Source organism: Erpetoichthys calabaricus, chromosome 5 (assembly GCF_900747795.2).
Source record: "Erpetoichthys calabaricus chromosome 5, fErpCal1.3, whole genome shotgun sequence".
In the NCBI taxonomy this organism is placed as follows: domain Eukaryota; kingdom Metazoa; phylum Chordata; class Cladistia; order Polypteriformes; family Polypteridae; genus Erpetoichthys; species Erpetoichthys calabaricus.
In genome coordinates, this window is record NC_041398.2 from 179,999,288 (window position 1) to 180,017,524 (window position 18,237).

Below are 18,237 nucleotides of genomic sequence, written 5' to 3' on the forward strand. Positions count from 1 at the left end.
CGCATGGGAGGAATACACAGACATTGATCCGTGGGAGCCGAACTAGCTACCGGACTGCACAAGGCATGGCTTGCTGTTGGACACAACAGATCACCAGCTGCTGAACTACTTCAGGCTGCTCTCTCCTGATGCTGCTTTTCAGCTACTGTCAGATGAGAGAAACAGGTAGGCAGAGAAATGTTTTGAATCGCGGGCTGCACTTGCATCGCATTCTCATTTTTCAAAGTGGAAACCCACAACAAATGACGAGATGAAGCGCGCTGTGGCATTACAAATAGAGATGGGACAGAACTGGTGATATAACTTCAGGGAGCACTGGTCCAAACGTGCTTTGTCCTCTGGTGGCTTTGGACAGGTTATGCAGCGTGATGATAGGTACGTGATGCTGCAAAGTTTTATTCACTTCTGTAATAAACAGAAGCAAATCCAATGGGGTGAGCCAGGCTATAACGCCATGCATAAAGTTCAGCCCCTGCTTGACATTGTGGAACCAACATAGAAACAATTTTATCGGCCTGGCTGTGATTTGTCTATGCATGAATCTATGATAAAATAACAGGGACACCTTTTTTCCCTGCAAATATATGCCAGACAAGCCCACAAAGTATGGCATAAAGGATTTTGTACTGGCAGAAGCAAACACTGGTTTCTGCCTGAAAGTAATTACATATACAAGAAAGTATTTCTTTCAAAGAGAGAACTGTCCCTTGACAAGTCAGGTTGTGCTGGAGCTACTTCAGGGCTATGAACATTTGGGTCATGTTGTGTACATTTGGACAATTTTTATACATGCCCAGAATTGTTCATGGAGCTACAGAGCAGAGGAATTGGAGCTTGTGGCACAGTGAGGGTGAACAGGATACACATGAAGCCAGACAGGCTGAAGATGAAAAGAGGTAACAATACGGTTTTCATGGGGCCGAAAACTTGGTGGCAGTGGCATGGCACGATGGCAAACGGGTGACTTGTCTCTCTACAGTACACACTAACAATATATGTGAGAAAGTGCAGCAACAGACAACTGAAAAGTAGGCACCAAAGCAACACATATTGTAAGGAGTGCAATGTGGCAATGACTGAAATTGGCTGCTTTGAGCGAGATCAGACTTTGCTGTGTAAAATGTATGTGATATGTATGTGAAATCATATAGTATGCAGGCTCATATAACATGCAAGACAGTAACATTTGTCAAAAGTAAATATTTTTTTGTTGATTTCAATTGCTTTGTGTTATTTTTTTTTAAAAAGTTAGTTGAAAAAATGAAATCAGAATATTTTTTGTCACTGTATTTTGTATATGAGCTAGATTAAAAAAAAAAAAAAAAATTCTGATTACCAAACACAGCTTTACAAATACATTAGTTTTTCTAATGTTTTAATACTAAGCTAGAAATCCAGAAATAGTTGGCTAGCAACTGGTGGGGAGAGGGTGGGGGTTGAGGGATTAAGATTTTGGTACTGTAATGCATTTTACCCAATGAATTACAATTAAATATTGTCTGAAAAAAAAATGACAAAAAATATTTTATTCTTTCTCCATTATTTTTATAGAGCTTTAAGATTTGCTTTCTTAAAAATTTAGTACATAATGACTGACAAAGATTTCACATCTTGTTTTTCTTTTAATCAACAATGCTATACAGAAGAATAGATTTTGTATCTTAGATACACAATGCTTGAAAGTACAATGTGTACTCCTTAAAATAATGACAGGTTATTACATGCCTTTCTGTACATTTATCCATTTAAAAATAAAGGTTGATATGGTAAAAGACAGAAATGCAGACACACCAAAATAAGAAAGCTCACTCCTCACCAGGCTTGATGCTGTAACTTCACTATATAGTAGTCCAAAAGGCACAATAAGGAAACGCTCCTGCTCAGAATTCAGCCTAACCTAGATTACAATAGAACAAAATAGAAGAGAAGAAGACTTTCAATTAGTTATTCCACAAATCACCTTATGATTAAGCCTGTTAAGACTAGTCCCATAAATAACCAACTTAAAGGCACTTTAGATCTAGTTTTCATTTGGAAAACTTAACTTTAATTTAAAATATTAAATAATAAAGCAGTAGTTCTCTTTCAAATCAGTTAACTGATACATAGAAAAACATTCAAAGGAATAATGTTACTATTCAGGTGCTGCCCAAGTTATTCCAACTGTGTTCCAATTAAATTAACAAAACCTAAGTTTAGGTACATAATATTTAGTGGCAACATATGCAATTTCTACTACTACAAGTACACAACCCTTCCGTCTTCATACTATGTTCCACACCAAGCATGAAGAGATAAGAATTAAAAAGTTCTACTGATTTTAAATAACAGTTATATAAAACAATGTCTGGATAATTATTTTTGCACCTGTTTTATAGGTTTTAGAAATTAATCCTTAGACCTTTAGGACAGATTCAAGAGTATGAATCCTCCAACATCAAACCCAGGAACACTTACACAAAAATTTGAGACAATGTGCTGAACAGCTCCAAATTTGCAAAATCCATGGTTACTACAAGTGACATGTAGCTGGATGTTACACGTAGCCTAGTTAGGCCCCGCCTAAAAAACCCTGTGGATTACGTCACTTTTATAATATTCATCCTACAGGCTATGATGTCATTTTTTCAAAACTATGCATATAAGCTATTTTACAGAGGTTTTTTTTTTTTCATACTTCTGATTGTCAATTGAGCAGCATTGCAGCACAGCAGACAGAACTGCTGGGCTCACAGTTCCAGGGTCTACATACAGAGTTTGTACACTCTCCCCTCTTCACTTTGTTTCTTCCTACATCCCAGTGACACAAGAGTTCAATTATATGGTTACTCTAAATTGGCACAAGAACAGATGTGAATCTGTGCTCTGTAATAAACTGATGCACCATCCAGGATTGGTCCCTGCCTTGTATCTAGTGCTACTGCAGGTGGCTGCTGCAACCATGAATTGGGTGACTACACAGAATGGAAAACACCAATTCAAGGCATTTTAATTATTTAATAATAAAAGTACAGTAAAACCACCCACATTGGGTAAGTTTGCCTAGCTGCTATAGATGTTAAAAGCTTGCATTTAATTCATATTACATAAATAGTGCTGAACCATTTTTACATACAAAACCAATTCATAAAAGTAAGGACAATATGGAAAATGGTCATAAAAAAAAAGGAGTAATTTGAACATTTACTTTGACTATTACAAAAAAGCTGTAACGTTATTCTGAAATTGATGAGTCCAACACATTCCACAACATGTGTTGCAACCAGCTGAAAGGAGAAGGTGATGTGAAACAGGTGAGGCAAATGTACTACAGTATACAGTACAACTAGCCTACAGAAAAGGCCTAGTCCTTCAAGAGCAAGGATGGACCAAGACTTTACAATTTCCTACCATATGCATTAGAATAATCCAGCACTCTGAGAGCAACATCCCTCAACAACAAATTGGAAGGAGTGTCATGTGCTCTATAGTGCATTAAAAGATTCAAGGAAGTACATAAAAGGGCACAGCCAAAAAAGACTTATCTCCAATTCCTTTAGAGGTTACTGTCTTAAAAACCATCAAATGTCTGCTATAGAATAGTGGATATCGTGACTTGGGCTTGCAATCCAATTAACTATTTTGCTTTACTTTTCAAAAAAGATGTTTTTATTTTCTAAAAATCATCCCACACATAAACCTATCAACTTATTATTTAATAAAGTGTGTGTGATTTTTAAAGGACTTACTGTTATATGGTTGTAAATCAGCTGAGACCATCCAAACAGATCAGTCAGTCGGTAGAAAGCTGCCAGTTTACACCTGAGCAGCTTCTCTCCTTTCTCATAGGCAACTGAATCAGATCCACGCAAGTCATTAACTGGGGTCACCATTCCAAGACCTAGAATATGAGATAAAAAAAATAAACACCCAGATACTAGAAATATCTTTAAAAAAAAAAAAACACCTTTGCAATCTGTAGGGATTGTTGGTCAAGCAACAAATTAAACCAGTTAAGATTTTACTGTAAAATGCAACCTACAAACAATCTTTGTATGTTAAAATGGCTTCCTGTTCTAACCAGAAAGATAAAAATAAGCAAAAACTGAACTACAGCTGAAAGGTGGTAGCTTCAGATTCCAGTACTACTGTTCTTCATGCACACTGAAAAGGTCTGAAGAATTATTTTGAACAATATTTGTGGAACAGGATGCTAAACATAAAAAAAAGAACCCTTGTGTTTCATGATTGTCTTTTACAGTATTTTTCTAACTATTGATTTAAACGTATTCAGCTAAAAAGCAAATTTCACTTGGAAAAAGATTTTACAACTGAAAATTTTACACATTTACAAAGAAGGCTCCTATGCATGTTGCAACTGGTCACAGAATTGTTTGCTTATTTTCAATTTGATTTAAGTTTTTGTCACTATACCTTATTGTACAATGAAGCGCTTATCTACCTAGTTCCTCTATACATTACATGGAAGAACACCACCACAAAAACAAGACTTCTAAACAAAATAAAGGCAAGACTTGAGGCAAGGCAAGATTTAAATTCTCTCACAGAGTAGAAAAAGTGTGGCGAACAGCCGGGACCCATGCCCGGCCAGGACGCCCCTATGACACTAGGCCCGGGGAAGCACCCATGGGATGCACACTATGTCCCCCGGAATGCATGGTGGCAGCCCTCCTGGCTTACATCGGGGCCACAGGCATGGGATTTCAGGACTCAGACCTGTTGGGCTCCGTGGCCACCACCCGGAGGAGCTGCACAGCTTAATGAGCCCGTGTGGGCTGGAATGCAGCCACACCCGGAAGTGCAGCCTAATTAGGCCAATTACCACCTGTAGCACTTCCGGGAGGGCTATAAAAGAAGCCTGCAGCCACTATCTAGGGCGCCAGAGTCAGGAGGAGGAGGAGGAGGACAAAACTGCCTGGGAGGAGTGGAGGAGGAAGAAGAGGAGGGGTGTGTGTTTCTTTTAGTGTTTTTGGTACCGTGTAGGGCCTGTGGGGTCATGGGGAAGACATGCCCCATGGCTGAAGTCAAGAATAAAATTTTTATTTATTTTTACCTGTGCCTCGGTTGTCAGTCTGTGTAAGGTTGATGCCTATATAGCGCCTCTGCCACAAGAGTAACTTATTTCATTTAACTGAAATTCTTGGTTGCTGTAGCAGACAATAATACAATACACCATGATGATGCTATTACATTCTGTACATATAACTAATTGCATCATTGTATGTAATTAATCAACATTAACTGCATCTAACATTAACACATGTAATCATAAAATAAGAACTTATATCATGAAGTAAATACACTGAATCAAAAAAATGATCTAGAATCAACACCAAGGAAATTAAAAAAAAAAAAAATATGGCATAAGCTTAAACCTGAACTTTAAGAAAATACAAAATACTACTTGAGCAAATATGTGAATTTGAATGTCTTCTTGAAAGGCAAGATGAAAAGAAGCCAATAAAAAAATGAGGCCAACGTATTATAAGCACCCACAAAAATAGAAATATGTTAATTCTGAAATTGGCACAGTACATAAAACAGACGTGTCACAGTAAAACCTAACAATCAAGATTCTGAAAGCACTACAAAATGCTGATTCAAACTATGAGCATCTCCTAAATGGGCATACAACAAATAACATTCTCAATTGTTCATCCTCATAAACAACTTGATAATTATACTTTATGCAAGTGTTTTTCAACTAGTGCACTGTGGAAATAATAGCGTAGTTCCCCTGGGTCCTGACCTGAGAGAAACACACTCCTTATGTGGCTGAGACATGTCTGAAGTGGATGGAACTACCTGGAGAAGCCAACATAAAAGCAGCTCCATGACCAAAGTTTTACAGACACAGTGCTTAGAGTGCACTGTAACAGCCAGGAGATGTACCAGAGGTCCATTTGCCAAGGTGCATGTTCACCAGCAACTCTTGCAGAGCCGAGGCACAGTGGGCATATGAGTACTCACTACTATAAGTGCTGGGTTTGTAAATGCCAATCTCCAAACTGAATTTTTTGACGGTGTCTCTGGTAGTCAAGACCCATGGGACAGTTTAGCATATGTATGACATTTAATGTTTTTGTAGTTGGTAGAATTGTTGTGTGCCTTGGGATTTTTTGGGTTACAAAATGTGTGCCACCACAGAAAAAAGTTTGGAAAACGCTGCTGTGCACCTTTGCTTCTGGCACACAAAAAGTTATCTGTAGCACCTATCTTGCCTAAAAACTGACACTGTGCATTACTTGGGTGGTTATGTTGCATTCTTGACATAAATTAGTGAATATACTGCAAACTGGAATTATGAGTAGGAATAATCATCATACTTCTATTTAGTAGTACTTTGTCATTATGTTAGATGCCTTGCAGTGCTAACTGCCCTGACAAAATTGTTTGTTAAATACAAAAGGTAGTAGAGACTTATTTTGGTTTGTTGGCGCCACTCAAAGATAACTTTGCCTTAAACCCCCCTGCCTCCCCACCCCTTTCCTCCCACTCCCTTGCATTTATGTTGGTATGTATAAATCAAGAAAATAAACATCAGTATGGGGTGAATGCCTCGTTGCCTGCACTGGATGCAACAATATTTTTTAACGCAATAAACTGGCCACATTATTCCCAAAAACTAACTTTCCCAGACCTAATATATACACATGCATTCTCCAACCTGCTGTACTTATTCCAATTTAGGCTCATGGGGGACTGAAGCATATCACCAGGCCCGCAGGTAAAACTAACTAAAGTCTCCTGTTCTAATTTGTTAAACATTTAAATGATTGCAAAATATGTTTTCACCTGGGGAAAAAAAAATAAACGTCACATCCTGCAAACACAACAATATATAGGTTTATACTTAAAGTGTCCGTAATTTAGAAATGATACATCTCCAAATTACACGTCAGCCCTTTAAGCAGAGCCGGTCAACCCATCAGGAGATGAAGGTGGCCATCTAAGGCAGTGTCATTTGAGGGGCACTGTTTAGGTAAGTTAAGGGGAATGCATTCCAAACACCAAGGGGGACCATTCTCTCGCTCATCAAACTCGCATAGTACTGAAGATGCGCTCTAGACAACGGAAGGCTCCAAAAGCTGTCATATTAACACCCGTGAGTGAGAGGAAAAGGGGCTACAACTCTACCTGCCGGAACAGAATTTATAAAATAGGCTGGAAAATCAGTTCCATGAAAAATAATCATTGCAATAATTTTAAAATGTTAAAATTGATACTTTGATATTTCAATACTTTTGAAACCCTAACATGCAATATTACTTAATTGGTGTGCATACAAAACTGACCACTGAGATTTTTAGGAGAAAGGAGGAATACTTAACTAAACATATTGATTATAACTGCTTTTCTGCCAAAACGGATAAACTTTTCATTAATCAACACCAAAATATATATAGGCAGTCCCCGGGTTACGTACGAGATAGGGACTGTAGATTTGTACTTAAGTTTAATTTGTATGTAAGTCGGAACAGGTACAGTACATTATTTTAACAAATGCTATTGTTTACCGACTGTAACAAAGTGCTCTGCCAATGAATGATGGATTTTCACCTCTTTCTGACCTTTTTATTATTTCTACTTTATTTTCAATGGTGATGTTTTTTTTCTTCTTTACTATATCACCAGCACTTGCATCAGATTTGTGTTTCAGAGACATTGTTGAAGGGTGAAGACAAAAGGTTAAGATGAGCTCTTCTGCACAGCACCGTACAGCTATCACAGCAGGAAGGCACCAGTCGTCAACACGTCTGATGTATAGGGTGGTCCAGATCTAACTATGCAATTTTCATTATGCTATAACTTACTCAGTTTATCACATAGAAAATTACCCGAAAAATCCCAGACCATCGAGAAGTGTGCGAACTGACGACATGAAGAATCGTTTTCGCACCGAACTGGAATCGTCCCTGCATAAATCAAAGTCATCCAGACGATCTGGATCTGCATAATTAGATCTGGACCACCCTGTACTGACAAGGGACAACTTCCTGCTATGTGCGTAACAGTACAAGCAGGCTTGCTATTGAGAATGAATGGGGGCAGCGAGGGGCGGTTCATCACCAGCCCACCTCACAGTCACCTCCACTACAGTATGCTGCCAGCAGCGTATGCAACACCACTGCCCCCATTCAACACGCAGCCATCCGAGGCACACTACAATGCTACCCCCCGCCGCCCCATTCAGCCACAACAGGATCACCGCTTGCAGCATTACCAGCTGCGCACCTAGAACGAACGGGGCAGCCGTGTGTGGTGGGTGGGCAGTGAAACTGCTTGCCACTGGGAGCCACCTGAGGGACACTACACTGTGCGAGCAGCGAAATCGCCCCCCTCCAGCATCCGTCCAGCCACTGCTTGCAGCATCCGCAGGCCGAAGATGACAGAGCGGCAGTTAATGACGTGCATGCGTCGCAGCTGCGGCCCCGTTTGTATGTTGTAGGTCGGATGTCCGTAACCTGAAGACTACCTGTATTATCTTTCACTATATCTTTGATATCAGCATTACGCAGGACTTCACTGTAAATTTAAAGTGGGTAAAAAAATGTTTGTGTTTATGCTTAATACAATCAGTAATCTCAATTTGTAATTAAATTTGACAAAACTGTGTATTATGGCTACTTTGAGTAGTTAGCAGATATGGCTTTAAATGTGACAGAGAAACAGCAATGCAGGTATAATGAATGATGAGAGATAACAATTGCAAAACATTGCAATAAATCCCTACAGAAAACTATGGCCCCACTCAGTTTTGCATGTGGTCATGTCAAGTTAGTAAGAGAATTCTTGAATTTAATTAAAAAAAACAAAAATCCAAAGAACATAAATTAAACCAACAGCATTTTTCTTAGGTTGAACCAAAACTGAAACAGTGTTCAGTATTTAGATCTTGATGGCTGGTGTAAGATGTGTAATACATATCTTCCTTGGTTATTGCTATTACAAAACTGTATTTCATAAAAGTCATGTTGATTCTGACCCTAGAATCTTACCTTTACAAAAAAGTATAACATGAATTATAAAAATATTAGGGGGAAAGTTTGTTTATGGTGGTGGTAACAAATAAAATGAACTTTGCCAGTAGTGTTTTTAAATTTAAATGAGAGATATTTTGATCTAACTGTATAAATTAATTAAATCAGATTGTGATACCAGTTGCTATGGCCACTGCTGGCCTCTCCAATAATGCCCTTCTTAACTGAACATTTTCTCCATTTTGTGATGCCCTGGATGCCCACAGTCTTAGCATTTTCTGTCTCACAGGTTATCAATAGTCATAACCAAGACGGACTAGCACAATGAGAACATAAACAAGTATAATCTCCAGTTGATATGTAATCATTGTGTTTCACAGCTAGGTCTTATTTGGGGCCCCATATTAGCACGGGGTCCTAAGCATTTGCTTAGCTCACTTATATGTTTAGTCCACCCCTTTATATTATATAAATAAAATATGTATGCACAAACACATATACATATGCACACACGTACACTACTAACATAGGATGTTAACACATGTGATTATAATACGTTAATTTTCTGTAATCACATTGTCTGACACCCCTTGCTATCTTAAGTCAGTGGTTTTTAAACTGGGAGATGTGGCGAGGTTGGTATTATTTAAAAAAATAAATTCAAAATTTAAAGATTGTCTTTAAATTGCCTAATTTTCAATAAACATATGGGTAGATGAAAATGTTAGATGAAATTGCCACAAAAAAGTTGCATATCATTGTAGTCATACACAAAAAAAATACAAAGGGTAAAAAATGACACTTGAAAGATCCATTGGTTACTCAATAATCACACCCAATCATCCATGCAGAGCTGCCCTTCAGCTCCTTCGCTTAGTCTCACGGTGCTCTTACTCTGAAACTCTACTCCTGTTTTTCAAAACTCTAATCTCCTCTTCAAGCGAAATTCAAGTTTTCCACTGCTTTTATTGGCTCATAGGTCGTGGCTTTTTCTTGCTTCCACACCTCCTCATGCTGACTGGGCCAGGATAGAGACTGCTCAACACAGATGGATTTATTGCAAAAGAGATCATCTCAGATTTGTTTTCGAAACTGGCAGCCTTGGGAATATTCAAAGGCAGCAATTTTGAACAGTTATTTATAATTACAAATGCCAATGTTAACCTTCATCCTTCCTTTAAAAATTAACACAGTAATAGGCTGAAACAGAACTGTGCTTACAGTTCTTAAAACTCAAACCTGACATTGTCAAAAAAAATGACCCTATAAAACAAAACGTACCCAACCTTCACAATTGACATGAGCTGTCCTTTTTTTTCACCTGAAGTCATATGCAACTTATAAATTTTTCTACTTCTTTTAAATCAGGATTCTTACGTAACTATATAATTTTGTAAATTAAACATATGGAGATTTTTGGCTAATTTTTATTCCTCATCAAAAAATGTATACCATTCTTATATTAAAAACATAATTAATTAAAAAAAGCATCTGATGCACTTAAAGCTAAAAGACATATACAATCACATTAAAAACTCTCTGTAATCATTTGTTAAAATCCACAACTGCAATATTAGAAGGGAGGGTGGGAGTTCACTTTAAGTTGTGGCCAGTAAAAGTACTTAACAATTTAAAGCTGAAAGAAAATTACAACTTAATTCCAGAAGGCTATATGTCAAGAAAAAAAAGTTTGAAAACCCCTAACTCAGAGATATCTTTTGACAGTTAATCACATATGTGTCAATAGTCTGCAGTAGTTAAGCATTTGCTCTTATTAACAGGTCTACTATTATATAAAATCATGCAATATCACTACTGTTAGCAGTAACTTAAATCCAAAGATTATGCTCTACTTTGCATCATTGGCTTTATTAGTGAGGCCCTAACGGGATGGTACAACATTTTTGGGGGCCTTGACCTAAAGTTTGGGAAACCCTGATCTAAGCTATTCCATTAACAATAGCGGAGAAAGACTACATTTATGAGTTTTTTATATGAAACTCTCCCACTTTTCAACAATGCACTTATAAACAGTGTGGCCAAGCCTAAACATCCCAGAATCACAATGTTCCTTCCCTTGTCACTTGAGAGCAGAACATACATGATGCAACAGTTAAAATCTCTTGACAATAAGCAGAAATATCTGTGGCAGACTACAACCCATGAATGTACCACTCAGATTTTGCTCATGAATGAAATAAATCAGTGCATTAACTACCAAGTTAGCAAAATGAATCAAATCAGACTGCCGACCTCAAAAATTTATGAAAATACACGGCCAGGAGACATCATTCAGAAAGATCTGACAATTCCTTCACATTACTTTCACATGGGACAATTGTGTCACATATTAAGGCTTTATATGAAAGGCACAAGTCTTCACAGTTTGAGCAGCTAATAGGTTGTACAGCAGTCACTTCACAACAGATTCCTGGACACTGTTGAACCAACTTGATTAAATATAATTAATTTAACCATAGGACAAGCCTATATTATGCTTATACACGTATATTAAAAACATACTATAAACACACACTATAAAAGCAGATGGATGATCACAAGAATACAGGAAAGTTGCAGATAACACGAGGACAGAACTTGACCAAAACAGACTTAGTAACTAGTGTAAAGATCAGCAAATGTTGCCAAAAATGACTGACTGATTGATGTTCATACACATTTAAAACATGTCAATAGGATTTACATTCTGAGACATTCATATACTTTCATCAGTCTTCTCTCACACACGTGCACATAGGAGGCAGTGTATGGGCTTAACTAAGGGTAAAACGCCAGGTCAGGGGTTGACAAAGTGCACCAATGTCTTCTCTCCCTCCTCTGCAGAACCCCATAAGGGAAGACCAGCTAAAGCCTAACAAACTTTCACTTCCCTCTCCAGACCATGCCTTCCTGCTGATCTCACTTTCACTGGTGCACGTTTGGATTCTCTTCTTCTTTTCCACAACCTATAAAGCCAGTCACCTGCCTTCCCCAGTCAGTTCCATTCTGGATTTAGTCTTCTGAGACCACTCTACAAAGCTATTGACCAACGACAATATACAAGGTGGATTGCCAAACCTTTTTCTTGTTTCTGTGTTCTCTTTTACATTCCATATTACTATGACTATAAACCAAACTGTTTACTATAAGAAGTCAACAACAAAAACTGAAGATAAAAATTTGTCAGGACCAACAACATAAAATGGATAACTATTATCATAATTTTCTACTGTCACCAAAAAAAGGATACTCACTCATGTTGAGAGATGCCATGCCTCCCTGGGGTGCTGCTGGATACATGGTTGGCATACTTGTGGTCATAAAATCAGCAATCTGTTGAAGTGCCAAAAGGCTGGTTGGGTTTTTTCCTTTCTTCAGCTGATCCTGAATCATGGTTTCCAACTCCTCACAAAAAGCCTAAATGAAGAATAAAAACAAAAAACTGAATCAGAGTTGGATATGGTATAAACGTATTGTATACTGAATAAAGAATTCACTGACAAAGCTAGTACCACATGCTTATATCATACTTTGCCCTCCACTACTATAGGCACCCCTTGAAAAATTAGTAAGGGTTAAAAAAAAAATCAAAAAAAAAAATCACTGCTGAAGAACCATCATCTTAGACTAAACAAAATGAGAAACATCTGACTTATAACTGAAACAAATTCATTCAAAGAAAAACAAAGCCCTCATCAAGAAATAAATATTTTTAACAAAAACACATGCCACAACTGTCTGCACCCTTGGAAATTAATGTGAAACAATGTAAATGAAGCATGTTTCATATTTAAATTGGACATTGTTAAGTTAATTGGAGCATATAGGAACTTTCCAGCTAAAATAAATGAATTCTGCATTAATTGGGATACAAGTGTGAGGAGAAACAGAACCAAATATTGCCTGAAAATGCCCATTTCTACACAGTTAGGGCAATAATAAAAAAGTGGTCATCAACTAGAACTGTGAGAATGAATATTTCTGGAGTTAGTTGGATTCAGTGGTAGAGAGTGTGAAAAAGGAAGAGACAGTGGTGATTGGAGCAGATTTCAATTGACATGTTGGTGAAAGAAACAGAGGGGATTAGGTTGGTATGGTGTCAAGAAGAGGAATGAAGAAGGTCAGATGGTAGTGAATTATGTGAAAAGGATGGACATAGCTGTGGTGAATATGTATTTTAAGAGGCAGGAACACAGGCTGATGTACAAGAGTGAAGGAAAATGCACACAGGTGGATTATACTCTATGCAGGAGGGTCAGTCTGATGGAGATTGGAGACTACAAAGTGATGGCAGTGGAAAGTGCAGTTAGGCAGCAGACATAGGATGGTGGTCAGTAGGATGACAATGGAGATCAAGAAGAGGAGGAAAGTTAAGCTAGAGCCAAGGATCAATGGTGGAAGCCTGAAAAGGAAGACTATAAGGTGGAGTTCAGGGAGGAGGTAAGACGGGGACTAGGTGGTAGTGAAGAGTTACCAGATAGTTGGGTAACTACAGCAGTAGTGGTAAGGGTGGCAGCTAGAAGGGTGCTTGGTGTGACATTTGGAAAGAGGAAGGACGACAAAGAAACCTGGTGGTGGAATGGGGAATTACAGCAGAGTATACAGAGGAAGAGGTTGGCAAAGAAGTGGGACAGTGAGAAGTGAAGAAAGTAGATAGGAGTACAAGCAGAAAAGGTGTAAGATGAAGAGAGAGGTGGTGAAGGCTAAAGATAAGGTGAATGATGAGTTGTACGAAAGGCTGGACACTAAGGAGGGAGAAAAGGACCTGTACCGAATGGATAAACAGAGGGACTGAGCTGGGAAAGATAAGCAAAATGTTAGGGTGGTAAAGGATAATGATGGAAATGTAAGTGTTACAGAATATGTACATGGGAAATGAGACAGTGGTGAGGTCTGCAGTAGGAATGATGGATGTGTTTAAGGTTGAGGGGTGGATTACTTCACGGATCAGCTCTGAGCCCATTCTTATTTGCAATGGTGATGGAGAAGTTGACAAATGAGATTAGACAGGAGTCCCAGTGGACTATGATGTTTGCAGATGACATTGTGATCAGTAACAAGAGTAGGGAGGAGGTTGAGGAGACCCTGGAAAGATGGAGATATGCTCTAGAGAGGTGAGGAACGAAGGTCAGTAGGACCAAAGCAGAATACATGTGTGTGAATGAGAGGAAGGTCAGAGAAATAGTAAGGATGCAGGGAGTAGAGTTGGCGAAGGTGGATGAGTTTCAATACTTGGAATTAATAGTACAGAGTAACGGGGAGTGTGGAACACAGGTAATTAAGAGAGTGTAGGCATGGTGAAGTGGGTCGAGAAGTGTGTCAGGAATGATTTATGACAGATGGGTACCAGTAAAAGTGAAAGAGAAGGTCTACAAGATGGTAGTGAGACCAGCTATGCTATATGGGTTGGAGACTGTGGCACTGACAAAAAGACACGAGACAGAGCTGGAGGTGGCAGAGTTAAAAATGTTAAAATTTTCATTGGGTGTGATGAGGATGGACAGGATTAGGAATGAGTAGATTAGGAGGTCAACTCAGGCTGGATGGTTTGGAGATGAAGCCAGAGAGGTGAGATTGCGTTGGTTTGGACATGTTTAAAGGAGAGATGCTGGGTATATTGGGAGAAGGATGCTAGGGTAACAGCTAAGAGTATTAAGATTTCTAAGGCTATAAAAGCAGTTGATCATTATTTTTATGTTCAATGTTTGGTAGAATTAAGTAGAATTAAGTTTAAATTTTAGGGATGCTTTGCCTGAATTTTGCACTAGTGAAATCCAATGCATTGTAGCTTTATCCTAGTTATTTTAATTTATCTACTGTATTTTTTTCACTTTCTTCAAAGTTTAGTCTAGGCAAAGAAATCAAGACACTAAAAAAAAAAAAGACTATTAAAGCATAATGAAGATTATTATTAGTAGCAGTGGCAAACTGGAGATCCTGGCAATGTGTTTGGAAAAGTGAACTGGGATGGTGTGCTCTGAGAGATGCTACAATATTTACTCAGCATATACAGCCATATCATCATCCGATGAGGAGAAATGATATAATACCTACTCCTTCTCATCCAATAAATAGCTGAAACATGTTGTTGGCTGTAACGAGGATTATTAGTGATAAGTGTCATTTGATATGTCCTCATACTGTATATGCTGAGTAAATATTGTAGCATCTTTCAGATCACACCATCCCACTTTTCCAAACACATTGCCAGGATCTCCACTTTATTTCTATCACTATGAAGGAGAAATTATTCCCTTACTTCCTCAAGCAGCATTTAAATGTTTTCATGTTATCTAAGAACTGTTTTAATTTTTTAGGTCACTAATACCCAGCTAGATTTAATGTGAGGATACCAGAGAATACTCTGCTGGAGAAATTCAGATATTGTGCTACTTCTTAAAGCCACATCTATGTGTGCATACTGCATTGTGCCAACATCCTATGAATATGATTATGCAACTTATATACATAAATTATGCTTTCAATTAATATACACCTTTCACACAAGTATATAAGAAGTGAAACTTACAGGACTCTGAAGAATCATTGAAACTCTCTTTCTTTGCTCCATCATGTTAAAGTCCTGCCGAAGATCAGGTGCCATATTCCTCTCCCTTTGATATTCAGTGCTGTTTTCATCTACGCGATCAAAGTAGCGTTCCTTGTGGGGAGCATTTGTTGGGGGTGGGGAAGTCACCACACCAGCTGCTGAATCACCATTCATAGTACTCAAGATTTATGGTTCTGTAGAGAAGAAGAAAACAAAGTCAAAAATAATGTATTTAGCCCACACATCATGTCTCCTGAATATACAAAATGGCTATTATACAAAGAAAATGATCCAAATGATCCAAGAGTATAACACAATTAAGCCTTTATTCAGGCCAATTACTTGCTTCTAAACAGTTACTGTTTTGTTCACTGTATTTCTGCTACACTGATCACACCAAGATGTATAATAACTCTAGGAATAACAGCACCTCTTCATGACCAATACTACCATTTGTGAATGAAAAGCATTTAAAAATTCATTTCAATTTTAGATACACCTATAATATGTAGAAAAGGAATTTCCCCGAGTTGAAACCTTTTATATATATTATATATAAAAAATGCAAACAAGTGTCAAATAAATATATATATAAAAAAAAAAAATCATTAAATGTGTGTGAATGAGTCCTGTAATGGCCTGACAGACAGGCTACACTAGGTCTCTGCCTCATATTTAATGTTGCTGGGATAGGATTATGGCCCTCTTCAACCTTGAATTACGTATATTTTGAGAATGCTATAATATTGGATAGTAATGACATAATGACATGATAGAAATGATATAATGACATGATAGTAATGCCATACAAGTCTGTAACAAGAAAATGATCAAGAGTACAGTTGTAAAGTTTTGTTCTTAATTATTGGACTGAAGGGAGCGACACAAGCATGCTGTATTAGCAAAGGGTCAGACATTACTTTTATCATCATTAATACTTTTTTGGTACTAAACCTCTATCAAACAACATTTTATATAGCTCCTTTCACAAGGCTAGATGCCTTGCAAGGTAAATGAATACATTGTCAAGAAAAAAGTTTTAGACACCAGTTTTGGAAAATTACTGCATTAACTTTATGAAAAGTTAATAAAATCTTTTATTGTATTCCTCGATGAGCTTTACTGCACTGTCTTTGCTTAAACAAGAAGAAGAAACAAAATTAAAAACTACTTCAGAACCAATAGGGTGCCTTTGTACACAACTGTCGAGTTAATGCATTCGATCGTCAAATACATGTGAAAAGATTTCAGATCCCAAAAGGAAGAAATGCAAATGAACTACTAGCAACTACACATAGAACAGATTTTCAGAAAGTACAAAACGTGACATGAACATTAAAGCCAAGTTTGATCTGTCACGGGCTATTATAAAATAAGTCCTAAAGTATACAACAATTCAAATGAACCACAGGACACTTTTACAGTGCGTTTTTAAAACGAAAAAATCTTTAATTCAATTCACATAACTAGCAAGATTTCTGAAATATATTAATGAAATATATTCATGCTGCGAGCCTGTACACAACGGCACCGTGCCCAGACTGTTCAGTTGAGATCATTTATTTTTATAAATAGGTTAGTGTATTTTCTGCTTGTCTGAAGCTTCCTGGTATATGCTGAATGAAGGCCAAGAAATGCACAATTATAATGCTATCACTATTATTTGCTGTAAATCTGCTCCTCGAAACCTTGCTATATTACTTAAACACATTAACATATATTTATTTTTATTACAAAAAATGAACAATACCAATCATTTTTAACTAGAAGGTTTGAGTTAAAAAAGTCAAAAATAAATAAAAGGCTCAATTCATAGATTGCTGTAATAGTGATACAGGGCAGATTAACCCAAAAAACTCAGTGTCTCACTTTATTAGCTGGCAGTACAGTAAGACTTGATTAAGTAACTACTAATTTCTAATTTCTGAACACATATACTCATGACCAAGCACTAACAAAACGTGCAAACAACAGTTAGCATAATGTATATCACACTTTATTTTTTCTGTGCACTTCTATGGGAACAGTGAGGCATTGTAGCTGCTTACTGAATGTACTTTGTCAGCATAAAAATTATGTCATCTTTAATGACAGCATTAGGCTTGTATCAAAATTACTTTAAAAATGAAAGTCAATTACAAAAAGGTAGAGAACAGCATTTTGGGGGTTTTGAGCTAAGGAAAATGAACTGGAGAGCAAATAAACTAATAGTTACTGAGTAAAGTCACTTTGTAGCTTTAAACAAAACACAAATAAAAAAAAAAAAACACACACTCACAGAAATCTAAAGTAATGCTGAAAAGTTGACACATCTGTCAACCAATGTATAGAACCTACTTAATCCAATTCAAGGTCTCTGTAAAATGAAGCCTATACTGGTAAAGAGAACAAGGCAAGAAATAAAAATAGATGGTGCATCACCAGTGAAGATGATCCACATATTCAACAATTTGATCCATTTAATTCAGGTTTAAATTGAGGGAACTGAAGAGGATTCTGGTAGCAATAATAAATGGTATTCAGGAGGAGTGAACCCTGGAAATTATGCAAGGAGTAAATTTAATATTTAAAAAACTACTGATAAGCAAAAAATTAAAGGCTGCTTAAAATTATATCCAGTTTTCTTTATTTCATTAAAAATTAGTTATTTCATGTGTTGGGGCAGGTATGAACCAAACCTGAATAGAGAACCAGGTAGAATACCAT

At 37.3% G+C, this 18,237-nt stretch overlaps 1 protein-coding gene across 10 annotated transcripts in view; it reads right to left on the reverse strand.

Moving 5' to 3' along the window:
- The window catches only part of add1 (adducin 1 (alpha)), a 132,750-nt gene that overhangs the window by 61,903 nt on the left and 52,610 nt on the right, over positions 1 to 18,237 (reverse strand). For all 10 annotated transcript variants that reach the window (XM_028802267.2, XM_051928588.1, XM_028802264.2 and 7 more), the window contains exons 2-5: positions 15,511 to 15,725; positions 12,236 to 12,398; positions 3,729 to 3,880; positions 1,817 to 1,897 (exon numbers count right to left, since the gene is read on the reverse strand). In XM_028802267.2, coding sequence (XP_028658100.1) covers positions 1,817 to 1,897; positions 3,729 to 3,880; positions 12,236 to 12,398; positions 15,511 to 15,705 — 591 coding nt within the window. In that variant the 5' untranslated portion in view covers positions 15,706 to 15,725. The remainder of the gene's footprint in view (positions 1 to 1,816; positions 1,898 to 3,728; positions 3,881 to 12,235; positions 12,399 to 15,510; positions 15,726 to 18,237) is intronic.